The 27,649-nt window shown below is 43.0% G+C and overlaps 4 protein-coding genes across 12 annotated transcripts; all 4 read right to left on the minus strand.

Moving 5' to 3' along the window:
* Window positions 1-731: 731 nt before the first annotated feature.
* Window positions 732-6,959, minus strand: LOC306916476 (uncharacterized protein). Its single transcript, XM_079494363.1, has 4 exons — window positions 6,527-6,959; window positions 5,698-5,759; window positions 4,770-4,806; window positions 732-4,030 (listed from the first exon to the last, which is right to left on the minus strand). Exons 1-4 carry the CDS (start codon window positions 6,777-6,779, stop codon window positions 1,890-1,892), a joined length of 2,493 nt encoding a protein of 830 aa, XP_079350489.1. The 5' UTR covers window positions 6,780-6,959; the 3' UTR covers window positions 732-1,889.
* Window positions 6,960-7,213: 254 nt separating this feature from the next.
* Window positions 7,214-15,620, minus strand: LOC306916174 (uncharacterized protein). Of its 9 annotated transcripts, none has more exons than XR_013788949.1 (10): window positions 15,374-15,620; window positions 14,518-14,615; window positions 14,098-14,172; window positions 12,795-12,863; window positions 11,847-12,095; window positions 11,225-11,369; window positions 11,057-11,126; window positions 10,640-10,702; window positions 9,966-10,182; window positions 7,214-9,017 (listed from the first exon to the last, which is right to left on the minus strand). XR_013788949.1 is itself a non-coding variant. In XM_079493936.1 (10 exons), the coding sequence occupies exons 2-9, from the start codon at window positions 14,588-14,590 to the stop codon at window positions 10,020-10,022; spliced, it is 996 nt and encodes a 331-aa protein (XP_079350062.1). In that variant the 5' UTR covers window positions 14,591-14,615; window positions 15,374-15,620; the 3' UTR covers window positions 7,241-9,017; window positions 10,003-10,019. The 9 variants fall into 9 exon arrangements, 4 of the variants coding, with proteins under 4 accessions (XP_079350062.1, XP_079350061.1, XP_079350063.1 ...); XR_013788950.1 differs by having other exon boundaries at window positions 9,939-10,182; XR_013788951.1 differs by having other exon boundaries at window positions 7,215-9,017; window positions 10,003-10,182.
* Window positions 15,621-17,277: 1,657 nt separating this feature from the next.
* LOC306916724 (eukaryotic translation initiation factor 3 subunit K-like) lies at window positions 17,278-17,955 on the minus strand (the record flags this gene model as incomplete). Its single annotated transcript, XM_079494741.1, has 1 exon — window positions 17,278-17,955. The coding sequence occupies one exon, from the start codon at window positions 17,953-17,955 to the stop codon at window positions 17,278-17,280; it is 678 nt and encodes a 225-aa protein (XP_079350867.1).
* A 906-nt stretch (window positions 17,956-18,861) lies between these two features.
* LOC306916415 (vesicle transport protein SEC20-like) lies at window positions 18,862-19,551 on the minus strand (the record flags this gene model as incomplete). Its single annotated transcript, XM_079494258.1, has 1 exon — window positions 18,862-19,551. One exon carries the CDS (start codon window positions 19,549-19,551, stop codon window positions 18,862-18,864), a length of 690 nt encoding a protein of 229 aa, XP_079350384.1.
* Between the last annotated feature and the right edge of the window lie 8,098 nt (window positions 19,552-27,649).

The following is a 27,649-nucleotide window of genomic DNA, read 5'->3' on the forward strand; positions in this document are numbered from 1 at the left end:
TCACACGTGTTCATGATTTGCAGCATTTTGTTTGAAACTGAGCACTCCTGCGAACTTTGGAAGCCAATCTTAGCCAATCAGAATGGAGTCTGAGAAATCTGAAAGACCTGTTTCGTTGAATGGCTCTAGAGAGACTGTGTACCAATTTGTGTGATGTTTGGACAAAATCTGTAGGTGTACTGTCCAAAAACTTGTTTTGCACAAAGCGGCCTCCTGGTGGCGCTATAACAGGCCGTCCTGGAAATTCTGGGGCAGAGGTTCATCGTTGGCATCCAGGGAGTGTGTGCGCAAAATTTGGCATTGACCGGGTTAACGGTGCCGGAGATTAGCTGTTCACAGACGGACACACGGACGGACGGAGTGCAAAACATACTCTCTCCCCATGCCTTCGGCCTGGTGGAGACAATTATGAGCCTATTGTTTATTTTCTACCTCTAAATAAATAAAAATCACACCAGTGTGAACTGAGTGGTGTAAGGTCTTATATAGACTGATCAGCTGTGGTCTGACGTAATGTCTGACGTAATGAAATCACACCCGTGTGAACTGGGTGACCATAGCAACCGTGCTCATTTTTTGAGCAGACAGACAGACAGACTAACAAAGCCAGTTGTAGGAGTGTCTAGAAGTGTCTATTATTACTGTATTGAAAATCATACCTCAATAATAACTCAAATTACCCTGGTGTACATAATAGCCATAATACCTTGATACCGCCCAAGCCTAAGACAACAGATTTCACACAAACAAAAGAAACTTTTTCTGGCAAGACTTCCGACTTTTTAATTCCACATGTAGTAGTCTACAGAGTAAAAAAAATATATACATACTTCTAACATTGTAGGCTTGCAAATCGTCACTATTGATTGGGTGTAAACCTTGTACGTCCAATGTTCCTTTTCAGGAAAGGAAATAACCTGTTTCAATGGATCCAATTATAGTTATTCATGACTTTAAAAGAAATCTTGCTGCACAGAGTAATTTTCTGATAACATTTCTCTTAAACTGTGCAATTGATTGAACATCACTGCTCCTACAATTCAATCTTTTACAATGTTAAACTTATTTACAAGTTTGAGGGTTTTCTTTTTCTCTATCCTTGAATGCGTACCAAGCACTTATATTGTCATTGTGGATTTCGGCTGGAATTGCATTTTCACAGAACTTCTCTCTATGACCATGTCCAATTAAAACAGATCACGGCACTCCTTGGAAGGCACTTAAGCAATAATGTCAAAATTTGAATGACAAAAGGTCAATTAAAATGTTGACATATTATTGCTTATAGCAGCTAAAAGTTAAATTAACATAATTAACATTAACATTTTTTTTTTTACAAAAAACAAAACAAAAACAATTGCATAATTTCCGTATACGCTCAATAGGAACCAATTTATCAATGTGAAAGTACATATGATACAATAGTACATAACATAGTTACATAGTAGACCTCAGTCAATGTGCAAACCCATGTTGAAGGTAAGACATTTAGAGTATATGTTTTCAGTATATTTAAAATAGAAGTAAATGTTAAATGTTGGCAACAGACGAGGTCCGTACTGACAGTGGCCAAGCTAATAAACAACATACATAACATGTTTGTAGTTACTTTTAACTATTGTGCTAATGTGACCATTAGTCTATCATTCTGATTAGCAAACATCCATTACTTGTGTGGAACATTTATTAGTTAGTGTCACACATGGTAGCGTTAGTCCGACGTCCCAATAATCTGACACCCATAAATCAGACTACCCAAATATTCTGACCACAGAGCCCTATACCAACCATATCCCCAAACTCTAATCGCACACGGAAGCCTAACAGGCCACGTAGTCAGACTAACGGGATGTCGGACTAACCCCACCGAAAATAGCTGATATACAAGCTTACACCGTGCCATGCTGCGAGCTTGTAGATCTGCTATTTACTTTGAGTTTGTGTACATTTTTCAGGTGTTTCTTGAGGTTAGCAGACTGAGTGAATCTCTTGAGGCAGTGGCTGCATTGGTGTGGCCTCTCTCCCGTGTGTGTGTATGTGTGCCTTTTTAAATTGTTAGAATCAAGAAAGCCTCTCTCACAGTAAGAGCACCAGTATCTTTTCTCCCCGTTGTGCCACCTCAGGTGCACATTGAGGTCCATTCTCCTGGCGTATTTCTTCTCACAAAGGTTGCACTCGAATGGCTTCTCCCCCGTGTGGACTCTTAAGTGGGATTCCACCTCTACTTTTGAGAAAAAGTCTTTATTGCAGAATTGACAGGCAAAGGGCTTCACTCTAGCATGCACCATGTTGAAGTGTCTGTTGAGGGAAAAGCCGAAGGCAAAGCCCTTGCCACAGTCCTTGCAGACATGGGCCTGGCCGTTGCGGTGCACATGTTCGTGCCGACGGAGGCTCCTGTTATCTGTAAAAGTTTTCCCGCAGAGCGAGCAGGCGAAAGGATGGTCGACCCTGTGCTGGCTGACGTGGGTCTCCAAGCCAGCTGCGCTGCTGAAAACACGACCACACACCGCACACTGGTGCCGGAGCAGCCGCTTACCGATGACTGCTAATGGCTGTAGCGGTGACACGATTGGCGGTGCTCGCTCAGGTATGGATTCCACACCAGTGTTGTGAAGAATGGTGACGGTTCGAGGGGAGGAAATGTTAGATTTGCCTTTTGGGATCTGAGGCCGATTCGGTGGGGTAGAGGCCAATGAATTCAATGATTTAGTCAAAGGTTGCCTGGTGTTACTGAAAGGTAGTTTTGGAGTTGTGGGGTTCTCATGAGCACTGAGTGCTTTGGCCAACTTGTTAGGATTGGTTGGTTGGAACTTGACAGCATTCACTTTCTCAGTCAACTTCTGCCCACAGGCTTCTTTAGCTAGCTTGACATTAGCCAATCTACACCTTTTGGGGCTGACAACATCATGACTTAATCTGGGTCTTTTAGCATGAACCTGAGTGGGTTCATCAATACTATTTTTACAGCCATCTTTAGTGAATCCTAGCTTCTTATGGCTAGTAACAATTGTACTTACACTTATAGACCTATTAGCTGTGACAGAAGAGGCTTTATCTCGACCGACAGGAATGGATTCACTAGAGGTTTTGTTAGCGCAAGGGCTAGAAGATGATTCATGAGACGTCTTTCTAGGGGTCCTACCATCTCGAACTAATCTAACTTTCTTAGTTCTGCTAGGAAATTTTATTGTGGATAAAATCGGTTTGACGTCTTCCTCTTCTGAATCCTGGACAACTGGACAATACCAAGCTGGTGTCAGAGGAATTGGTTCAATTTCTTCTTTAAAAACTGGAATATTCAAAACAGGTGACCCTTCTGTTAATGCAGGCAATGATAATCTAGTCAATCTAACCACTGCAGACCCTTTCTGTTGAAATACCTGAAAAACAGGTATTTCACTTGGTGGCACTTTGGTTTCCACGAGGATGTTTGAAATGGTATTTTTCAAACTAGAACAGGTTTGTGTGGATGCACAGTGTGAGGTAACTGCCGGTAACTGGTTTGCTGTTGCTGTCTCAGACAAAGTAATTTGAGCTTTCTTGGCTTGAACTGTTAGCATGGCATCCCTCGGTAGAACTGAAGGGGAACTATGAACCCCTTGTGCATTCTTTGGTTGCCGTCTTTGCAATTCTGTAGCAGCAGAAGGATTCTCCTCTGTGGGGGCGGCTCCCTCCGACAGAGAGGCTATCGTCTTCAACGGTTTCAAAGCAATGTCATGTCGTTCCTTTACCGATATCTCATCAAGTTGCTGCATTTCACTGCATGTTGGATGTTGAACCCCTGGCTGCTGCCAACCATCCATCAGTGAATCATCTTGATCCAGTATTAAGTCATCTTCCGCCGTTTCAGAGGATGCTGATGTTACTGGTATCTGCCGTGTAGAGTGTTGCGCCATCTCCTCCAAATTAGGTGGAGGTATGATGACTGCTGAAAGCGGGCTCTGAGCTGCCCTTTCGCAACTCGAGTCATCGTCCGCTTCACAATGCTCTTGTTGAAGGGCAGTCTGTCCTCTGTTTGAAAATGGCTCATCTGTGGGGGGTTCGTCAATGGTAACATAACAGGGAAACAAGAGATACGTACATGTTAAGACATGGTTTTAATCCAAACAACAATTTATCAGGATTGGTTCATTCAATATGAAACTGAAAGTACTACAATTGGTGTGACGTTTAAATGTAGTCATTGTTTATAATTAGAACGGAAAATGACAGATATCTTGGTCTCTTGTTCTCGTTTATTTTTTACCGTAGTTGTTTCTTCAGGACCAATGTTATTTAGGCAGACGCTTGGGTCTTTATTTACCTGGTACCCATCCTAGTTTATTTTAGGAACTACATTGTTCTCTCTGCATTCTACCGGTCTTGTTGTCCGTTGACTACATTCTACCGGTGTTGTTGTTCGTTGACTAGAGCTCATGCATACGTTGTTTATTCCAATCTTGTGCTTGTAAGTCGCTCTGGATAAGAGTGTCTGCTAAATGCAGAAATTGTCAAATGTAATTGGCTAGAGAAAAGGGCTTTTTTTAGCCACTACAACTATTCTGGGCATGTCATAATTGGCACACATTCAATGACAATAGGTGAACACTCATCAAAAATAGCTGATGCATTGTGAGTGTAGATTGGCTATTTTCAAAATAATTTGGCATAGCGGGAGAAAATGAGGGGGCCATGGATAGACCCCTGGGAACCCCGGTCAACAGTTATAGGGTTGTAAAGTGTCTTGAGACAACGATTTGACAAATTGAAAATAATTGTATGTTCTTCACCTTGTCCATCGATCGGAGTAGGCTCATCACCCTCCAACTAGAGAAACGGAAGAAAAAGGTTGTCACAATCTCATACAAAAGTACAAGTACAAAGAAAACTGAAAAAGATATCCATCCATCTGTAAGTCCTGGATAACCACGATGTAATCAAATGAAAATAGCTGATCTATAAGCCCACAAGTGTGAGCTTGTAGATCAGTAATTAATGCATTTTCTAATTATAAAAACTAACCAAATCTAAGTTGGCAGTTGCATTTTTATTTTTTTAAACAAAATAAATATCAGTCAAGACATCCGTAATTAGTGGTCCAACTTTTTAGCTCGGGACCCATACATTTGATGTCTCCCTGGGACCCAAAGTAGTGAAAATAGATTTCTCCCTACTAATTCATGGAATTTATTTTATTACCAGTAATCTATGACATTATTGTGAAAAATATTTGAATTTGTTTCAATTTACTTGTTGTTTACTTGGGATTGATAGTGGGATTCTTTTTTGAGAATGTTTTGAAAATATTTTTGAAATTATTAAAAACAAAATGAGGGAAATGTTTTGCTTCACTTATTTCGTTTTTTATTATTATTTCAATAAAAGGGACATTTAATCTCGACCCTTTGAAATGGGTCCACGACCAACAAATAGGTCCCAACCCAGTGTTTAGGAACTAGTGGGTTTCGGAACCAAATATCTGTCATCGCCATGCTGCCTTATGGTGGACATTTTTCTCTCCAAAATTCTATTACTGCCACAGACATACAAAATGAGTACAGTACCCAAACACAATCAAAGACCATTACATTACATTACAGTCATTTAGCAGACGCTTTTATCCAAAGCGACTTACAATAAGTTCAGTTCTGTAACTCTGAGGTCAAGTCTTGCCACCTGTCTACTGACATTGATCACTCAGTGGTCAAGCTCTCTTACCAACAGATGACTTCCATCTCCATGTGTCCCAGGCTGCAGCAAGGCTCCCACAGGAATGAGGTCTGAAAGACAACAGCAGCAGGCCTGCCACAATTACTTCATAATAATCGCCTGGTCCCAAATATTTGAGATAATCACAGTTATTTAAATAGGCTGGCAATGTATGTCGTGGTTAGACTGATGTTGATACAACCAATTTCCCTGGGGACCCCCTGGGAGCCCCCACCCCACTTTGAGAACCACTGTTTTACATAATGACTGTGGGGGTAGCTTTGAGTGGGTACAGAATGGAACCAAATCACAACATTCATTGCTACCATCTCAGACAGTTAGCAACAAGCTAACGCTACTAGCGAGCCATTTAATCACTGCATATTATGCTTTAACCCTAGCTCTGGTCCATAGCTCTAATGCGTTGGACCAGAGCTACTTTAACCACAGCATCCATATTCAGGGGGCATGGGGGTAACATTAGCCAAAAAGCAACAGATAAAAAGCGTAGATTGGCTATTATTGGCAAAGGAAACGTTGTACTAAGCAGTTACTGGACTAAGTTGCAACTCATGTCCGTGTACTAGGTTAGGTAAAGTAGATTTACCCAAGAACTGTATTTAAGTAACATTTTGAGTTATACTTTTACTCAAGTAAATGTTTACTTCCGGCCATTTAAGTAGTATTTCTACGTTGCAGTATTGATACTATTACGCAAGGGAAAAAAAGGTGAGTACTTCCTCCCCACTGGTTTTACTAGCCCTGGTCCAGTGCTTACAGAGAGACTCGCTGTAAGCACTGGACCAGGGCTATTGTTTTACTAGAAATTAAAACTGACCACACTGCACGCCGGCGTCCTGTCTGCTGCGCGGACCTCGGGCTGCAGCAGCAGCGGTGGTGGTAGCGGTCGGCCTGGTGCATCTGGAGCGCAGGGCGTCGTTCTCCCGTCTCATGGTGCAGATGCCCGCCCGCAGCTCCTCCACCATGGCCTCGTACAGCCGCGTGGTCTCCGCCACGGCGCTCCGCAGCATGCCGTCCATCACGGTGGCGTAGCGCGCCTCGAAGTCCAGGTCCACGTCCTCTAGCGGCATCTTGAATTTGTTTTTAACTATGCGTTATGCATTCATATAACTGTTATCAGTGGCTTCTTCTTCCTCCTGCTTTCGCCGCCCGTCTATCTAGTTCTTCTTGTTGCCTTTTTTCAGGACCGGATGTTTTGTCGTTTGAACATCTGCAATGCATTCTGCGGTGTTGCCAGATTTTGCGACAGATACAAGCGACCAGGTGAAAACAACCCCAAAAGAAGCCTCTCCACAAATGAGCAATTTAAATCCAATATTCATCAGCTATTTTCCAGAGAGAGAGAGAGAGAGACTGTTTTTGATTGATTGATCGAAGTATTTATTAACAGTTTGCAGAGTTACAGTACGTTTCAAGCACAACTCAATACAAAAACTGTTTAAACATTAGGAAACCAGACCAAATAAGCAACTACTCTTTAGAAACACGCAACGAATCCCTTGACTCCTTCAAAACTGCTCTCAAAGGGCACCTACGGATGGCTGCAATTCGAAACTGGCCCCTGTACAATCTGAATCCCCCGTTCCCCCTCACTGTATGTTTCTTTTCCCTTTTTACTGATGATTTCCTGTTTTGACTATATAGTTGTGTATATTCATACGTCTCTAAATGTTTTTGATTAATTGATAATGTGGGGCCCTATTCCTATTGTAAACAAGTGTAATGCTTATGCTTTATGGTTTCGTCCACTCAGTTAAGTTTTTGTATTGAGTTGTACTTGAAATGTACAATTCGAAACTGGCCCCTGTAAAATCTGAATCCCCCCGTTCCCCCTCACTGTATGTTTCTTTTCCCTTTTTACTGATGATTTCCTGTTTTGACTATATAGTTGTGTATATTCGTACATCTCTAGATGTTTTTGATTAATTGATAATGTGGGGCCCTATTCCTATTGTAAACAAGTGTAATGCTTATGCTTTATGGTTTAGTCCACTCAGTTAAGTTTTTGTATTGAGTTGTACTTGAAATGTACTGTAATTCTGCAAACTGTTAATAAATCAATCAATCAAAAACTACCAATATTTACAAGCAACTTCACATAAAAACAAGCCCATAGTCGCTTATAAGTGGACATGGCAACATTGCTGCAACAACCGTTCAGTTTCTTTTTAGATGCATACCACCACCTACTGTACCGGAGTATGTAGCCTGGAGTCCCTCCCAACTCCCTACAATGCCATTGCCTACATTACTTCACACCATTATTAAGCAAATACATTTGTAATAATTAATTACACTACATAATACATATTTAATAAAACAGTAAACATGCTGCTTACACAAAGCTGCCTCAGTAATAATACAATTATGCCATGAGGGACCAAACCAGTACTTTTAGTTTACTGTTTTAATTACATTTTACTGCTAACGTACAAGCAGAACTTGGTTGCAATGCAATACAGTAAATTACATTGGTCAAGCAATGTTCCGCCATTTAAATTTATTTTGACTTCTCTGCTGCTCTGATGGTGACAGGTGATATGACATGAGTTGTACTGTGTATCTGTTTGTCATGAATGTTTATTGATGTGTATTCATGTTTGTATTCCAAATTGCTTTTGCTTTGAGGGCCTTGCTGCTGTAAACAAAATTGCCCCCATGGAGATAAAGCTTTATTTTACCGTGGGACTTTTACTTAAGTCATATGTTACTTTCACAATAACCATTTGTGTGTGTGACCACCTTTCTAAATACAATTTTTGTTGCGTCTTTGTAAGCATAGTGACCTCAGGGCCAAGTGAAGTTTCGTGTGGCCACAGGAATGTAGGGGGGAGGGGAGGTGTAAAACAGGAGAGGAACTGCAATGGCCAATCTCTTACTTAAAAGGTCAGAGTCTGGTACCTCCCGCCCGTCTCGGTGAGATCAGTTCACAAGTTCAGAGTGGCTCCTCCTGCACACCTGGTTATCTTCCCCAAGCAGCAGGTTTCAATGCATATCGGAGAAATCGTAAGAAATCCCCTCCTATAAAGTATGTGCATGCAGCATGAGGGACGTTCTCCAGGGAACTGGGCGATGGGGCGTCCACAACAACTCTTAAAAAGGATGTTCAACAGGCCAGATGGATGACAAGATTCCAGCCGGAAGATACGGCCGAGGTCACGACAAGGGTCAAGGTGGACCCGCTGGGAGGCCCTACCGCAGACAAGGGGAGTTTTGAAGACGCCGAGATGGCCAGGTGTTGGTGTAAATCCTTGATCACTAGACACTTGGGACAGTTGGGCTGATAAGAGAGTGCCAAACCCGGAAGACTGCAGAGGGAGAGACGGTTTAGTGGTGATAAATTACATTTTTGCATGAGATCAGTGTTGTTCACTTAAGTATTATTTTTCTTTATGGTTGTTTTTGAAAACCTGTAAATGCACCATGGTTTGTGCGTTTAATATGAGGAAGTCTTCCAGTGTTTGGCCCCAGCACTCCCACCAAAACTACCCAGGCAGTGCAGGCACTAACAGAAAGAAGTGCTTTTGGAACCCGAATTGTATTTTTCCTCTGTAATTGCATAATTACTAGCAACAGCTCAAGGAAAACAGGGCGCTGTTTTTCCTTTATTTTTTGACGATGGGTTCTCAGATTGCAACAGCACAAACAAGCTGTGAACAGATGCATGACCACGTACATAGCTATCCAGAGGTGACTTTAAATAAATGATCCAAGTACTTCTTCCACCTCTCACCACCACCAACAATGAAAGAAAGAACACAGCCATGTGTGTGATAAAATGTTATTGTCAAATATTAAACATGACCAATGCCGGTTTACCTCATTTAGATTCCAAGCGTTTTTCTATTTTCAAAACGATCATAATAAAGAAATCCATAACAAGTAGAGGTCAAGCTCATCTGCTCCAGACATCGCACACCCACCAAGTATGTCTGTATAGTTAATATTGTATTTCACTTAGAGTTTAGAGCTTTATTAGTAATACTTGCTAGCGCAACAAGTTGAATGAATATAAATATGAGGCCATGAATGTAAAAAATAACATGGAATAACAAAATCAAACTATCTGCATAACATAACATGACCTGTAATCACAGACCAACTCCTAATGAAAAAATATTCCCAGTGACTATGACCACCAAACGTCATCATTAGAGGGAATCCAGTAGTGTGTAGAGTAGTTTTCATGGTAAACCTTTATAGCAACAGTGATTACAATAAAATAAAACCTTCTCAAATCCCAATCTCAAGAGGACCTGCGTGCATAGTTGGATCCTCAAAGGAGCTCATCACCAGGCATGTGTCACGTTTCAGTCGAGCGGGGGACGGAACTTCCCGTCGTTGCCAACGGAATCAGGAAACTCCTGGAGTATACGGCCAACCACACAGGATGGGAGGTCGACCAGGACCTGGCTTTGAGTGGATCCCCAACACCAACATACAAAACCGGTCTGTGCAAGGAACCTGTAACGTCTGAATGACAGGGAAGACATTGTCATTAAATTGCTGTATGCTTACAAGCTTTTTGCAAGTAGTGCAATAAAGTATGAAACTATGAAATAGCACTTAAGACAAAAATGCTGACATTTGTTAAAATTGCCTTGTGGGTTGACAGTGGACATTGACGATGGGCGTCACAAGCGTAACATACAGACAGCCTAGGTACTACACTACAGGTACTGTATCGCATAACAAGGTGGGGCATGCATTCCCAACTTGCATCTTCCCCAACTTGCATCGTTTCTGAGTAGGCTGGTGCCTAACGGACATTATTGGGGAACACACAGAATTGAAACTATTTTCTGTTATAATACAACTTTGATAACAGAATAAAAACGTACTCTCCCTCCGTTTTCCTCTTAACACGGCCATAGTTTTCTTTGTACACGTTGTGCATATATTGTAGGTGGAAACCATTCAAGCAGATTACTTCAAAGCCTGGATGATCAGTCATGCACGTTGCGTTTGGCACATCGTTCATTCTTCTTACAACCTTTTGTGGGGGAAAAAAAAGAAAACCTCGTTTACAAAATATGACAGGAATATATACACTCACCATTCTGACCTTTTGTACAGTGTGATAGGGACAAGTGTCACTATGCAACGCATCGCTTTAAATCTGCCATTTCCACCATTTAATTGTATACATGACACCATTAAGTGGGTAATCAAATCATAATCAATTGACTTTATTAGTTGAAATATAAATACAACACACTTTAAAAAGTAATAAATAGAATAATCAGTAAGAAAATAATCGATAGTTACAGCCCTACAATGGAATGTTTTATCAACTGTAACCAGTGCAGGAAGATACACCAGCAGAATATTTCACATGTTACTTTACCTTTGGAATTTCCCGACAACAGATGTTTGCCTTTTCAGTCTGCATTTTAGAGCATTTCCCACACGTGCACCTATTAACAGCAGCATACAGAGAACATGTTTGTGACTGAAAGACTAAATCCACAATTATGTCACAAAGTAAGCAGGTAATGATGAGTATAATATTTACCAAGCAGAGGCGTCCTGCCGTAATCTTTGTTGCTGTGGATTTTCATCCTGCCCACTCTGTCCATCCTCATTTTCTGAATCGAACTCTGACTCTTCAGGCTCGAACATGTACGGTTTTATCTCAGACATTGGGACAAATGTGTAATCTGATTTGGGGGGAAAACAAGAAAAAAAGGGGGGGACCTTTAGGAGATTCAAAATCTTAAAATACTTGGTATCATTCACCTAGAAGTTAGAATTGAGATCAACATGTACTGTAAATATGAAAATATTGCCAGCATTAGAGACACTGCTGTTAACCAGTTGAACCCCAGCATGCCCATGTCAAGGACCCCCAAGATTATATGTAATTGGCCCCCGACCCCCATCTGAAAGTATGTTGTTCCAGGGACCCCCAGAAGCAAAGATTTTAGTTAAAAACTCAAATCTTGGCTGTGAAAAAAATATATTCAAAGATTTGCACTACATTTTCACGATTTTTCAAAAATAGCAGACCTACAAGCTCGTAGCGCGGCACTCCGCGCTATGAGCTTGTAGATCTGCTATTTTTCAATGGCTAAAGTATAACAATGCTTAAAACACCAAAAGGGGTTCCCGCCCAAAATGGGTTAAAGTAGACTGACCGTCACTGGACACCTCCCACTCATCACCCTCTTCAGTGGCTTCAGAGGCAGAGTCCGAACTGTTTCCATCAGCAACGTGATCCGCAACTTCAATCTTCACTGCCGGCATCGTTGAGACATCAGGACCCTCTGGTATTAGAAAGATCTCCACCGGTTCCTCTTTAATCTGTAGAGGCTGTGGTTCCTCCTTGACCTGACCAGGGATCCCCTCCTGTGTAAGGCAAATCTCCTCCTTACACACAACGATGTCTAGGAGGAGAAGAATGACATATGTATGTATTAGTGACTCATAATGTGTAAATAACAATCTCTTCCATGGTACGTGTACAAAATGAGGAATCACTGGCTTAGATCAGAAACGAAACTACTAAACACATCTCACAGATACAAAAAACAAACGGGCATCGATAGCATCCGCCACTCTCAAACAAAAATCTGTCTCAAGTTGTGTTTACAGACACAGCTGTGAGGATTCTTCAAACAATCAATAGCAGCAGGGTTATACGTGTCACTGCTTTGGCACCGCTTAGCCTAGCTCTGACCCAGCCTGGAGATGGCTCATTTCATACCACTTTGACACAAGGCAGACCAGTTCCGTAAAGTGGAAACGGTGGCAGTGTGGAGTGGTGTTAGGCATGCCAGTGGAAATCGGACTTGAGAGATTCTACTTTTGAGGGGACATAGTTACAAAACGGACTAATTGTTCGACATGGTTTGGCCTAAAACCCAGCTGTAAAATAAAATACAATGTAAACTTGTTTGGATATGGTTATGACACAAAAAGCCTTTGAGTTAGTGTTACTGTATAACGACTGTATAACTGGCTAAATATATTGGGATATTATCATTGTCATATTCTTTGCTGTGATGATTCTATATTGAAAATTAGAGATCGTGTGACAGCACTACAGAACAGAAACAATGAAAGAAAGAGATTATAAAACTTACTGAGGTCTTTGCAGTCTTCAGCATCCTCGTGTTTAAAAGAAATGATCCCGGGTGAGTTCACAGACGGCTCTGAAATGAAGGAATTTAATAACCAACTAGGTCACAGTGGTCTCAATAATAATAATAATAATATTAAAGCTTGTGGATGGATCTAGATACACAGTGAAGAATACAGTAGGCCCTCATAAGGACTGTGATGCGACACAGGGGTGGCAGTGGCTCATGGGGCAAGAGCAGTCACTTGGGAATCAGAAGGTTCTTAATCTTGGTTCGATCCCTGGCTCAACCTGGGGTACTGGGGTAGTGCCAAAATGTCTTTGAGCAAGACATATTAGCTCCAATTCTTCCCAATAAGTGCCTTGCATGGTATCCTTGGTGTCGGATAAAGGCACTCAAGGCACACAAAAAGAAATCAAAAACGTGCCTTAAAATACACAACGATGGTTGTAGCATAGGTTAGTACACACTAACGTTTGTCACTGTGGAGTTGTGGCATGATTTTGACACTTTCAGATTTTCCACTGTGCTACCAGTACTGACCACAATAGAATGCATGTTATGTTGGGCCAGAAAACGTGGGGAACCACTGTGCATTTCGGCACCCGAGTATGGAAAACTCAGAAAACATGCTACCAACTGTGTTATAGGTCATGTATGTGACAACAATAAACATACTTGAGTTGACCCCTGACCCCAGAGCAACGGGAATAATAATAATAATCTTTATTGTCCCGAAGGATATTCGTCTTCACAGTCTGTTCACATCAAAAACAACACAGAGCACATAACTCCAAGACAATACAAAAACATGAGGTCCCCACAGTAGCCTCTACAGAACCATCCAATCGGCAGAGCAGTTTGTTTAATGCCGCGATGGCTGAGGGAACAAAACTCCTACTAAAACGGACCATTTTCCATGGCAAGGTTCTGTATCTTTGTCCAGATGGCATGAGGTTAACCAATTTAGGCCTGACGTCGAAATAGAAAAAAATGTCTTCTGAAAGAATATATATTCAAAGATTTGTGCCGCATTTTCACGATTTTTAAAAAATAGCAGACCTACAAGCTTGTAGCGCGCCACTCGGTGGCGCGCTATGAGCTTGTAGATCTGCTATTTTACAATAGCTAAAGTATAACATAATGCTTAGTTAAAACACCAAAAGGGGTTCCCGCCCGATACAGGGGATGATCAGTGTCATTTAATATTGAAAGTGCTAGCCGTGTGATGGCCTTATTGTTCATTTCAGAAAGTGTGGGTGTAGGATGTCCGATGATGAATAAAGAGAGAGGCAGTGGAACTTACTGATGTCTTCGGGTTCCTCCTTTTTAATTGAAACCGGTTTGATCTGGTCCACCTCCATGTTGCACTCCACGGAGCCTGGAATGAAAATAAATAGGAATTCCAAGAGGGTTTAAGATGAGAAACGTCTCTTACAATCAACCATTTAACAGACAATAAGGAAGAGGTAACATGGCCAATCAGTTGTTTAAGTTACTCACTGGGTCCTCGCTGAATATTCAGGGCATAAAGGCCTATTCATAGTCTGGATTTTCGGTGGTGAGGTGACCACCGCTCCGGTGGTGAGTAAAAACAGAGAGAAGGGCTGGAGCGGTGGTGGTGGTTTGCTCTTCACCGCGGCTCGTGACGTCATGTTGTAGTTCGGTGGTCACCTAACCACCGAAAATCCAGACTATGTATGAGCCTTTAGACAGTGAAACTTACTGAAGTCTGGATGGTCTTCCTCCTTTTTAACAGTAACAGGTCTGGTTGGGTCCATCTCCATTTTTAAGTCCATATTCTGGAATGAAATAATTGAGATCCTAGGAGGGAAATCACACACACACACACACACACACACACACACACACACACACACACACACACACACACACACTTGTCAAAATCCTTCTAAATGGTTCAAACATTTTCAACACATTTCAAAGAATTCCTAGTATAATAATAATAAATATATTATCACTCAACTGAAGGAATATCTAATATTTAAGGAGTTGATGAGGAAGTCTGTAATGACGATGTTTCCCAACATCTAGCCATAAACAAATAAGAATAATTTGCTTAAATGCTTTTTTGTTGACCATGTTAATTGACTTAATTGATCCACATGGCTTTTCATGAATTTAAAAAAATGTATGGTAGACTACTGGGATAAAGATGCACTACACCCTTTCAAAATACAAACATATTTAGTTCTTACTCCACTAGGCTACCTTTTCCCCCATTACAATTATATTGTACAGCTTGATTAGATGATTCATAGCAAAGATATTTCAGCAAACGTTTTCTTCTTTTTTTCAAACGTAAGTAAGATCTGATTACTTCTTCCACCACTGCTGTCCTGAGTTTTGTTTGTTTGTGTTTTTGTTTGTTTGTTTGTTTTTTTGGGGGGGGTGTATTCCACCTTTGCTATTCATTCAGTAGCCTAAATCTAAATGTGTCCCACTCTTCTGTCAAACGTCACGTAACTTGATTTACTTACTTACAGTTAAATAAGTATTCAGTAGATCAGTTAAAACTTTTACTTGACCCGCTTCAGAAAACAACTCCATCCTATCCATACCTGTTGTAGCTTCACGCTCTTATCTGCATCGGTGTGGTGTACTGGGAGATAGATCTACCCTGGGATTCTGTCTAAAATATTAAACGAGCAACACTGTCGTAACAATTTAGAAGCTCACGTGCTGAGTTCGCGAAAATGCCGTTTTGGTGACGTTAATAAAATATCGGTAAGCCTACAACAGAGCTCGTGGTGGTCGTTGTTTACAGTCGCGCCACTGAAACCCAAGCTGAAACCATATTACCACAAAGCTAACTGTAAACAAAACAAGAGTTCCGGTCCTGGCTTTCAAAATAAATCCACAAGAAACAGTTTTTGTCTCTGGGTGGAAACCAGCGTAAAGGTGCATTACTGCCACCTAGTGTGTGGAAAAACTATCTCTAGGGCCTAGGCCTACTTCATTGAGCAGTGAGCACTACTAAATTAGCAGTGTATAGAAGGACGTGTTGCATTTGTATTACTGACGTAATAAACGTCAGAGCCTACTTGGATAATGGGTGAAATCGGTACTACACGGTAATCTGTCAATGGATACAATGGCGGACTATTATATAGATAGATAGATTCTTTATTTTTGTGTCATGCACCCAAGGCACCCAGCCCACATGGACTTATAGGACACACCATACAAATAATTGCTTCAGTATTGCATTGTGTACAAGAAACAGTTTTTCTTTTCTTTTTTTACACAAACACAACATTCTGCCTTTTTTCCCACGCTTTGCATACAAAGTCTGCTAAAGCAAAAATACCTTTCCTAAAACAAAATTCCAGTTTTTCGTAGTCCTCTAACCAGAAAAAGTTAACACAGATGGTTGTCATTTTACAAAATAATACATGTCTTAATTCTTCATATAATGGGCAGTAAAACATTATTTTTACTTAACATAACCGGAGGGGGACGACGACGACGACATACCTTCCCAATGGGCATCCGCCCTGAAAATGCATGCTTGAATGTGAACATTAAAGTAGCACACCTTATCACACATTATCACGTACACACCCCATGGCATGAAGCCTTGAATTCATGATGATTTATTATGGTTCTTTGATGACTGGGTCATCAGTCAGTAGGAGATTCTGAAAGTCTCCTACCAAAGTTGATGTAATTATTATTTCTTTGTTGAAATGTTTGTCTGTGTCAGACCCCAGGAAGACTATAGCTTTTGTCATGGCAAAAGCTATTTGCGGGAAATTTGGGGATCCTAATAAACAATAAACAATCCTGCGACAGAAACCTCATCTGAATCTCACTAAATTCAAGGCTTCATGGGGTGTGTAATTTGCTGGTTCCCAAACAGTGGGTCGGGACCCATTTGTGGGTCATGGACACATTTGTATGGGTCACAACTAAATATCCCTTATCTTAGTTTCCTACATTCTTTTCAATTAACATATTATTAAAAAAATATGAATTTTAGTGAAAATAGCTGATGTGGTGAAGCGACACATTAGTGAGCTTGTATATCTGCCATTTTCACTATAGTTTGGGTCCTGGGGAGACATTCAATTTTTATTTTGGGACACAATCAAAAACGTTTTGGAACCACTAGTATAATTGATAGAAAATAGGTGGGTTAACTAGTCCTTTAAGGTTGAAATACTAATCTGCCTTGCAAAGTCCTGTCAGTCCTTGTAGAATTCTAGAATTGCACTTGAACGGTAAGGAAGGTTGTTGGAGTGAAGAAATTTTCAATTAAAAACCTGCGCTTTTATTTAAAACATTACGTAACCTTATTAAATTAGATGTATCATTCATTGGTAAGAGAGCACGTTGCTGCAGCACCAAGAATGTCAGAGAGAGACATCTGCGGTCTATTACGTACAATATTATGTTACATAAAAAAATAGGTACAAAATCCAAATGGTTCAAACATGTGTTTTCATAAAAAAATATTCAAACATCATTTTTGGCCAATTTTGACAGTCCTAGTAGTAGCCATGATGCTGGATACACTCTCAAAGTCAATCTTCTCCACGATGTTCTTGGGTTTGATGCTCTCCTGGTTGCAGATGAAGATCTGCCCTTCCTTGTTCTCTGTCCAGCCATGCTTGCTCATCCACACCTTCGCCTGGGTGTCGAGAGGGTCCCCCAGCATCTCGGCCAGTAGGCCACGTTCAATGTTCTGGTAGGTGATGCCCACCACGTGGCAGATGAACTTGCGTACAGAGTCCTCGAAGCCAGTGATGCCGTCGATGACCTCCCTGTTCTCCTCAAGACTCGTCCAGAAGCTCTGGAAGTGGCAAGTCTCCAGCAGGCTCCCCAGGTGGAGTATCTGCTTGATGGGTCGTTCCTCTTGGTGTGTCTGATCGATCATGCACCTGCACAGGGTGAAGTCGGTTTGGGGCAGGTTGGCCAGGGCCTTCAAAAGGATCTGTGACGTCACATTCATCTGGAAGTAGGCTGGGTTGAACTGGTACAGTTTGAGAACAGCCAGGTTAGCCTCGCCGTCGTACGCGTTCTCTTTGGCTTGTGCCTCCACATATCGCTCCAGCGTAGCAAGGTTTTCTGGGTTGTACCTATCGATTCCACGCAAGAGATTCTCCACGACCGGCCTCATCTCCTCGAATGACGCCGCCATGTGGGTCAAACCTTTATGTTGGTGTGTTTGTGGTAAAATGATGGAGTCAACAGAGAACCAGAGGGAGAAAGAGATTGGAATGGAAGCTCAATGGATGGACAATCACGACCAGAGAATTACAGAATTCACTTTAAAGAGATATTACATACAATGTAATACAATGGGTGTGGATTTTAAAATAATGCATACACAAATTCCCTTCAATTTGGACCTTTGAACAAATTAGTAGGTCTGATGGAGTCGAGCTATCAAATCAAAACTACAATAGACGTTAACAAATTCTACCAACCAACATATTCCAGCAAGCTTGTGGAGTCATTAAATAGTCCCACACCCCAGTGATGAGGTCATGGCTGCATCATGTTTATGTCACCTTGACACTCGGTACATCTACCGGCTATTTAGTGTAAGTGTAGTTAGTAGTTTACAACAACCGGTATATAATTTTCCATCATGTGGAAACCTTTTCAATCCAGTATATCATTTTCCGTCATGTGGAAACCTTTTCAGTGTGTCTACAATCTAATCTGCACTTTATATTGATTGGGCACTTTAGGCATAACTATCCGTCACCCTGATAGGCAAACTGTTATAAGTTCAGTATCTATGATGCCGCCAATGTTGCAGGATTCCCGTGCCAAGATTTAGGCAATCAGGGCCTCAATGACTTCCTATAGTTAAATATTTCAGAGCCACACATGATAATATAATATAGTATTATATATAATATTGGCAGTATTTCTTGCCTATTAATGGTGCGGTCCCTGACCAAGGCAGATGATGGATGGAGCCCGCACACCACAGGTACAAGAATGACGTTCTTTATTGAGAAATCAGACTTTTCGATCTATTTGATCTTCATCAGGTCAACTGGCCCCTGACCAAAACAGAAAGAGTGTTTGGTGCCTAAATGAAGGGGAACAGGCGCTTCTTGATGATGTAGAGGACGGTGAACAGGTACAGCATCAGGGCAAGGAAGAAGAACAGCTTGTTCGTCAGCTCACGGCGGCCGTACTTCAGGATGAGCCTCCTTCCCAGGTGGATGGTCCCCGCCATGGAGCGGAACTCCTCGTTGGTCTCCTGGATGGTCCTGGAGGAGGTGGCCAGCGCGCCGATGGTGTCCACACTCTGTTTGACGTTATGGTCCATCATCCTGCAGATGGACATCAGGCTGTCTGTGATGTCACTGCTGGTCCGAACCTGGCCGTCCTTGGCCACCGACCTCTGTCTGAGCGCGGGGTCGTCTCGTCCGCAGCGCAGCAGTTCCTCTTTCTCCGTCTGGTCGATGGCCAGTTTGCAGGCCAGGTTGGCTTTACGCCACGCCGCCCGGCTGCTCAGCATGTGCCTGCGGTGGCTCTCCATCTCCGTCTGGACGGCCAGCGTGTCTTCGTCTCTGTCCTGCTCTCTGGACATCTGCTCCAGGTCCCGTATTCGGAGTCCGAGCTGGTCGAGCTCATCTTTGACCCGATAGTTGAGCTCCGCGAGAGCAGACATGGGGCCACGGCATTCTCTGATGTCCTGAATGAGAGCTTTGATCTCGAGGTCGTGTTTGATGATTCCTTCTCTGCAAATCCGGACGTCTGAGGAAGACGCCATTTTTTGTTTTGTTTTTTAAGGGAAATTGACATCATTAGAAAGTGTCATCTAAAGTGCCCAGAGTGTCCACTTTTGGTCATGTCATGTAAACACACTATATTTCTCTCTCTTATGTTGCTAGTGATGTCACACCTCACACTATGATTGGCTGAGATGTATCTTCAACGTCTCCAAATTTAAAAACTGCAGTCTGTCTTCATGCTCAAATATGGATATATGACTATGAGTAGCTATAGGCTATGAGTAGCCTATGAGTAGCGTAGGCTACAGCAGTGGTTCTCTGGAGGGGGTTCAAGGGGGGTCCCGAGCTAAATATGTTAATATAGCATCAAAATGGGTTTAACCACTATAACCATAATCACTTAACCAGCCATTTGAAATGAGTACTGCTGGGTACCCTTGGGCTGCCACTCCCCCAAAAAGCCCTTTTGTGACATATATTCATATTTTTAAATCATCATTTTAATGCCTAAAGAAAAATCCGCGATTTACACACTATATCTCATTCTGACGGGGCAAGACAATAGTATTGGGACAATCAGACCTGATGGTGGCGGTAACGTCACCATTGTGCCGATTCTGACCAAAAGGAGCGAGTGAACGATGACCACATCCGGTTAGGATCAAAATATCCGGCAGTAGCTTTGCTAGTGTGCCACAATGGAAGATGTCCGGAATGCTAAGCTATCATCGTCTTTTTCATAACTAAGTCAAATTAAGCTCTAATCAAGCCCAAAACATCGCATTTTACGCAGCGATGCATGCGCAATCATGCGCGTGCGTGATCGACCATGCACGCGCGGATTTCGGCCGGTTTTAGGAACATTACATCGGACGTTAGCCAAATTAGCCAAAAAATGCTAATTTTTGCTACATTAAGGTCCCGATTAGGCTCCCGATTGACAGGCCGTCAATTCCGTCAACGGTAGATCTGGATTTATTGATTAAATCCGTCAATTCCGTCAACGGGAGTCTAAGGGTTAACACAACACAACATATCATCATAATTTAGGCTAATAACCTCTGTGTACTACACCAGGATAAAACATGTATTGTGAAAACGTTAAATCAAATTCTTCATCCAGACAGCTAGACACATTAAAGTGCTCATAGGTAGCCTAACTAAAGTCTGAGAGGTCCATTTGGTTACATTATACTTAGTTTGTAGTACTCTGGACACGGACTGTGAAGGTCCTGATGTCAACACCCGACCACGCCCCCATTGCGGCACCATATAGCCACGCCCCCAAAAATTGTCTCCCCCCCACTCTGAACCCCCCTCCGGCGCCCCTGCTGTGTAGTAAAGTCTATGATACTATGAAGTAATTGATAAATGGAAATAATCAAGAGGAATCAAGAATCACTTTATTTGTCACTTTCCCCATGTAGGCTACTTATATTAAGAATATTTATTGTTTCCCCTGCATCCACTTGCGGTGCAACTGTGCAACATAAAACATCATGCATATCCAAGAAACCAAAGCTAAAACGCAGCATAAACAAACATTTAAAAAGGGCCGCAATAATGTATGATATGATGTTCAATTCACAAGAAGTTACCAACACGCACATAGTGCCATGGTGCAATAATAAAGTAAAGACAAAGTAACTCCAAATTGCACTTAAGACTTAAGTACAGTACTTGAGTAAATGTATTTAATTGCCACTGGGGGTTGGTTGTGGCTCTGTGACATTAATGTGAAACACTGCATGTTTTGAACTACGACAGCAAATCAACAGTAAAGTAAAAATCACACCCGTGTGAAGTGAGGGGCGCTCTTATCATCGTACAATCAAAACATTGTCAATGGGGATTTCATCTTTGTGTAGGAAAAAAATAGACGATTTGCTTGTCTACGGCTACTTCATTGTCAATGGCATTTAATGTTTGTTAGCACATAATAGCCGATTTGCTCAGACACATATGACGTAAATTCTCCATTCATTGTCAATGCATTGCATTTAATGTTTGTGTTAGGACAACAATCTACACTATAGCTGAATATAGGAGGGGCTGGCTAGCGCCCTCTTGCCCTCGGGTCCATTTGGTTCCATTTGACCACTGAGACTGTATTGACTACTAGACTATACTGCGATTAGCCTCCTCATTACCCAATAAAAAACCTATTCGACAGAATGCCCATAAATAGTCATGATAACATCAAACATCAAAACACACATTTGAATAAAGAATAATTGGCCTCACACACACTGAAGAAAAGAACATCTGTGAGAGGGATCGAAACCATCAACGACCACCAGATGGCAGTGCTGACCAACAGTTGACAGGAATCAAGTGGCATGTCAATGGAAGAGATTTTCAACTGTGTGGAAAGTATGATTGCCCTGCTCAGTAGAATAGAAACAGCTGGGGTTCCCCACCATTCCCAGCCGCCCAGTACAACAGCAGTCCGGTGTACTGGGAACTGACCAGTACAACCACAGTCCAATACCGTTGTACAACTTGTACTGGGAGCTGTCCAGTGCAACCACAGTCTGAATGATACAGCTGGCCAGTGAGCAGCGGCAGCGCCACTGTAAATTTAACCCTAGCATATCCCTATTCTTGGGCAAGCATTCTGTAAATATAGCAAAGTAAGCTTACTCATATATTTGGTTGAGAGTGAAGACAGGAAGGGGCTTGGACTAGAATAGAGCCCTGCATTAGGCAGTATAGTTCTCAAAGGGGGGTGCGGGTACAGTCAGGGGTCCTTGAGGGGGTTCCAGGTGGTCCCCATCCCCATTAAAATTAGTTATAGCATTGAAATCAGTTTAACCACTCACCCTATGGCTACATACAGTACATTGGCTATTTGAACATAGCTGATCTACAAGCTCACAATGTGTCGTGATGCAAATGAGGCATGCACAATTTTGCACACATATAGATACAAATGGACCCTTGAGGGTCTGTAACTCAAAGTGTTCCCATTTTGTACACTCTCCGAATTAAATTAAGATTACAGTGTAGACAGGGGTCCCAGAGATTAAACAAAAATAAACAATATGGTGTCAAATGGGGGGTCCGGTGAGTGGTGACCTAACTCATATCAAAATGGGGGTCCTGGAAATCCAAAGGCGGTTCTCAAAGCGGGGTCCGGAGACCCCCAGGGGTCCTTGACGATCAAAATTAGTTGATTAATAGCGTTGTGATAGCCTTGTGGTTGTGGTTAGAGTGTCCGCCCTGGGACTGGGAGGTCGGGGTTCGATCCCCGGCTGGGTCATACCAAAGACTCTAAAATTGGGACCCAGTGCCTCCCTGCTTGGCACTCAGCATCAAGGGTTGGATTGGGGGTAAGTCCCTGCGACATACTAGCGTCATGTCCAGGGGGTGTACTTGTACATCAAGCTGCCTCACGCTACAGAAACAGGAGATAGACTCCTGCCCTATGGGCCTCATGGCACGGCAAGGCTACTGCTTGCAGATCAGGTGTTTTCAAACATGTTGAATGAATGTTTTAACGGTATAATATCTTTGTACGGGGGGCCCTGGCACAAAATACATTTCAGATGGGGGTCCATGGCCAAACACATTCTGCTTGATTTGGGAGTCCTTGGCATGGGAAACGTTTGAGGACCAGTGTTGTAATAGATGCCACAGATATTAGGATAGAAGGAATGAGAAAGAGGGACTGTCAACAGTCAACACTATAGGCTTCATATAGAGGGATGACGTGTTGTTTTCTGATTCTCTCTCTCTCTCTCTCTCTCGCTCTCTCTCTCTCATATGATGGAAAAGGTACTATGGGTTTCCTTAAGGAAAAGAAAAGTAGGCCTATACTCATTAATAAGAATGCCCCAAGGTTTTGAAAGGCATTAAAATCCTTAGAAAAGCTCACAATGCATCGCACCGCATTGTGAACTTGTACTTGAGTACAGCCTACTTAGTTACTTTACACCACTGCAACAGTCAACATGTCAGTGTCAACACTATGGGCTTCATAGAGGGATGACGTGTTGTTTTTGGAACCTCTCTCTCTCAGCTCTCTCTCTAAGCCCTGGATGGGCAGAAAGAATGACAAGCAGACAGCGCAGAGACAACAGGCAGGGATGAGCTAAGCTGGTGTTGTGGAGAATTCCGCGCATTCCAACAGGGTGTTGTTCCTGCCCGGCTAATCGGCGAGCGCCGGCCGAGCGCTCGTGGGGGAGCTCACCGCTAGACAAACAAACACGGGCCGAACTCGGTGGGGGGGTGGGCAACCCCACCCCACCCCCTTACACACACACACACACACACACACACACACACACACACACACACACACACACACACACACACACACACACACACACACACACACACACACACACACACACACACACACACACACACACACACACACACACACACACACACAGGACCCCTTCACAGAGGGGAAATATGATGTCAAACATTCCCATACATAGATAGTAGACAGACAGGCACACTGACTTTACCACACACATACATACATACATGCACGGTTGTGCGCGGTACACTTGTTTGCGCGCACACGCAGCCTCATGCACAAAAAGATACCTGGAACACACCCGTGCACATGCTGGGCTGTTGGGTAACTGGGGTAAGGGTGAAAGGGTGAAGGGTGTGAGGAAACAACAAGATCTGTCTTTGACATTGAAGGACAATTTAAAGCATATTTCAACTAAAAACCGACAAAAATCCTCTAGCATACAACTAAAACATATACTCTCAGAGTTCCAAATGGACAAATGAACACTGAGGATTTTAAGGTTCTTACAAATGCACAGTTTGTGTCTCCACCCTCGCTGTACGCCATGCAAGAAAATGTGCAATGTTTCATCCCTCATGTCGTGAGGGAGGTAGGGGCCAAGCAGTTAATTAAAACATAGGAGAACACAGGTTTTCACAAAGTGACAAATGATTAACAACATTTCCGACAAACAAGTTATAGGGCCCAGAACATAACTTTGCTGAAAAGCAATGTTTAACAAAACAGGAAGTTAACCACTCAACTAACCTGACATAATTGGACATATAGTTGTGGACCAAACCAAGGTTAATTAAATAAGGTTAGGAAACGAAGACCGTACGGTGGACTCCATGTTGCTCCCTGGAAGGAAAGAAACATGCGCAATGGGCTATATGCAGCCAACACTTCCGCGTTCAGCTTCCTTGGTCTCAATTGCGCATGTTTCTTTCCTTCCAGGGAGCAACATGGAGTCCACCGTACGGTCTTCGCTTCCTAACCTTATTTAATTAACCTTGGACCAAACCAGGAAATGCACATGGACAGGGGAGGAGAGGACACAACTAAACATTAACCAAACAAACAAAGCTATGGAAAAAAAACTATACCTTTGCTACGGTAATTTAAGTTCAATTTGGACTTTTCCAATAATGTCTACAAGAGCATTCGTCTGTCTGTCGTTCTCTCTTACTGCACTTAAACCGGAGGTAAACAGATTGTGACATTGGTAATTATCCACACATATGCATATGGACGTGCATGTGAATTTGTCCATATGACACGTGTGTGTGTGTGTGTGTGTGTGTGTGTGTGTGTGTGGGTGGGATGAGCTCAGGACTCCCTTTGTCCTGCTCTCTTGACCTTTGACACGGCGTGACCTGTGGCACGTGCTGGGCCTGCCGCTGAGTTACCCGCTCCCCCCCCCCCACCCCCCCCCCCCCCCCCACACACACACACACACACACATTTCGGGGGGTTGTGTTTGTTTATAGAATTAATGCCACCTGAGCGCACGCAAACAGCTGGCGTGTGGCGTGTGCCGAATATACCCCACATACACCCCCCCCCCCCACACACACACACACACACATTGTGGAAGATGACAGTGGTTATCTTTGCGACGGTGCCACTGTAGATGACCGTGAAGCCTGATTGTGGAACCACATATCTAGACAAGTTAGGACATGTTAGGCCTGGGATCAGGAGGCTGAGATGGTGCTGGATCAGCATGGAGCCCGGTGTCTTTGCTGGCGCCACACATCCATTGTTGGGTGCGTTTCTCCGCGAGGTGTGTGACCCCCATTGTGTACACACACGCACACACGCACGCACATACACACACACACGCCATGCGCGGCACTCCATCTGTTGGAAGGCAACCTGTGACCCCTGACCTCTGAATGACCACGGGCGCTGACCAAGTGTGTGTGTGTTGGTGACAGGGCAGGCGGGGGGGTCATAAAGACAATGTAAAAATAAAACAATGGCCAGAGACCCCACTCAGCACAAAGTGCTGTGGGACAGCGGAGTTATAGTATATGGGCCACGCCAGTATTCAGACCACCGAGCTTCACGTCGCCTAAGACCTTACGGATCCATGTGGTTACAATTGTGCACTTGATTTATAATTAGTGTGGACTTAAACTGTTATTCGTCTATAGTACTCAATTGTACAGTGTAACGCCTTGTAACGGTGCGTTTGTGTCGCCCCTCGTGGGAAGTGAAAGATTTTTTTTTAAAAATGCACTGAATAGAGGCCCCGAACATGCAACTTCAATTTGGTTGTGAACTTTAGTTTGGATGTTGCCTTCATGACAGGAGCTATTTTCTGTAAGAAATAGTCAGATATCTCGCCATCAGTGATGGCCACTGATACTGTGGGACTGGAAGCCAACCCAAGGCACAGCTAGGAGGTAAAGAGGGTGGACACACTGCAGAGCTCTGGACCCTGGAGCTGGCTTAGTTTACTTAAATACTTTTGCATACTTGACCCGGAGTATCTACTTTGAAGACTTTGACTCAAGTCCTGGGGTTGAGCACACTCTGTGTGTGACACATGGAAGAAACAACAAGCAGTAATATGTTCATGTGGGTCGTACTGATGTGATTCCCACCACAGTGCTCATATTGTGTTACTGTTAATAGGAGACTCCTGGACTCCAGTTCAAGCTTCCACAGGGCTCTGTTTCCAAGAATGTGAAGCTAGACAGAGATATTAACGCAATTGTGCTCGCAGGGAAGCACTGGAAAATTGAATGAGTGGGTGTTTTGCACTTCTTCCATTCCATTTCCAAATCAAAGTTCAATTTGGTTTAGTCGACGTGTAAAAAAGAAAGAAGAAAGAAAATGGAATCCAATACGTATTCACTCCACATGACCACTTTAGGAAAGATTAGGCTACCCCACTGTCCAATGTACAATATGTATTTACCACAGTATCAGCTTACATTGAGATGTACAAGAAAGGTCGCAAAGCTCCAACTTTATTTCAGACAACACAGTATCTGTAACAGTTTGTTTTTGATTTTTGTTTTCTGATTCTTGATCTATGTCCACTATATGAGTATCATGATGCATTAAGTGCCTTATTTCCGGGGTGATTAGGTGGGGTGGGAGCGGCCAGCTTGGGAGAGCTTTCTGTTTTGTTTTGTAATGTATGCATGGATGTATTTGTTGTAACGTTTCTGTCTATTGTATTGCTCTGTATTTTCTGTATGTTGTTGGACCCCCTCGAAAACGAGATGTGACATCTCAAGGGGATATCCTTTCTCAATAAAGGTTCATATATAACAAGACAGACGATGCACGTTATTTTTCTCTTTGAATGTTATTTCTCTGCCCCCTGACCTGTGCACGTGCCCATACTTTGACTGGACAGAAGGCAATGGTACAAAATGGGGGGGGGGGGGGGGGGGGGGGGGGGGGGGGGGTGGAATGGCTGCAGCTCGGGGGAGGGGTGCAGCCACAATGCTCTTCATTACGGCAGTATATATCCATATGGTTGGCCTACATACTGCAGGGTATGGACATGTGCTCCTCCTGGGGGAATTAGACTCTGCTGTTATCTTGCTTTTTTTTCACAAGCAAACCACCCCCCTCCCCCCCACACGCACGCACGCACGCACACAGTCCCACACTTTCGTGAAAGTGAATACACATATGCGCAGCACTCATAAGTATTCACACAGAAACATGCAGAGGAACGTAACACATATACACACGCACGCACGCAGGCACGCACACACGCACGCACGCACGCACACACGGACGCACACACGCACGCACGCACGCCACCCCTCATGTCTTCATTATTATGCCCACCTTAAGGGGGATACATCCCCCTCCCCTGTGGCCTCTGTGACCCTCAGAGCTCTCCAAGGGACACATGT

The sequence above is a fragment of the Electrona antarctica genome (genome assembly GCF_951216825.1).
Source record: "Electrona antarctica genome assembly, chromosome: 23".
Taxonomy (NCBI): Eukaryota; Metazoa; Chordata; class Actinopteri; order Myctophiformes; family Myctophidae; genus Electrona; species Electrona antarctica.

What these genes read in the sequence shown, in the direction of transcription:
- LOC306916476 (XM_079494363.1), bottom strand. Translation starts at nt 6,779, where the DNA reads ATGCCGCTAGAGGACGTGGACCTGGACTTCGAGGCGCGCTACGCCACC. An exon ending in GGACGCCGGCGTGCAGTGTG is followed by an intron (nt 5,760 to 6,526) that starts GTCAGTTTTAAT and finishes GTTGTCTTTCAG; the next exon opens with ACCTCATTCCTGTGGGAGCC. An exon ending in GAGATGGAAGTCATCTGTTG is followed by an intron (nt 4,807 to 5,697) that starts GTAAGAGAGCTT and finishes CCGTTTCTCTAG; the next exon opens with TTGGAGGGTGATGAGCCTAC.
- LOC306916174 (XM_079493936.1), bottom strand. Translation starts at nt 14,590, where the DNA reads ATGGACTTAAAAATGGAGATGGACCCAACCAGACCTGTTACTGTTAAA. An exon ending in GGAAGACCATCCAGACTTCA is followed by an intron (nt 14,173 to 14,517) that starts GTAAGTTTCACT and finishes TTTTCATTCCAG; the next exon opens with GCTCCGTGGAGTGCAACATG. An exon ending in AAGAGGAAAACGGAGGGAGA is followed by an intron (nt 10,183 to 10,550) that starts GTACGTTTTTAT and finishes CCTGTCATTCAG; the next exon opens with ACGTTACAGGTTCCTTGCAC.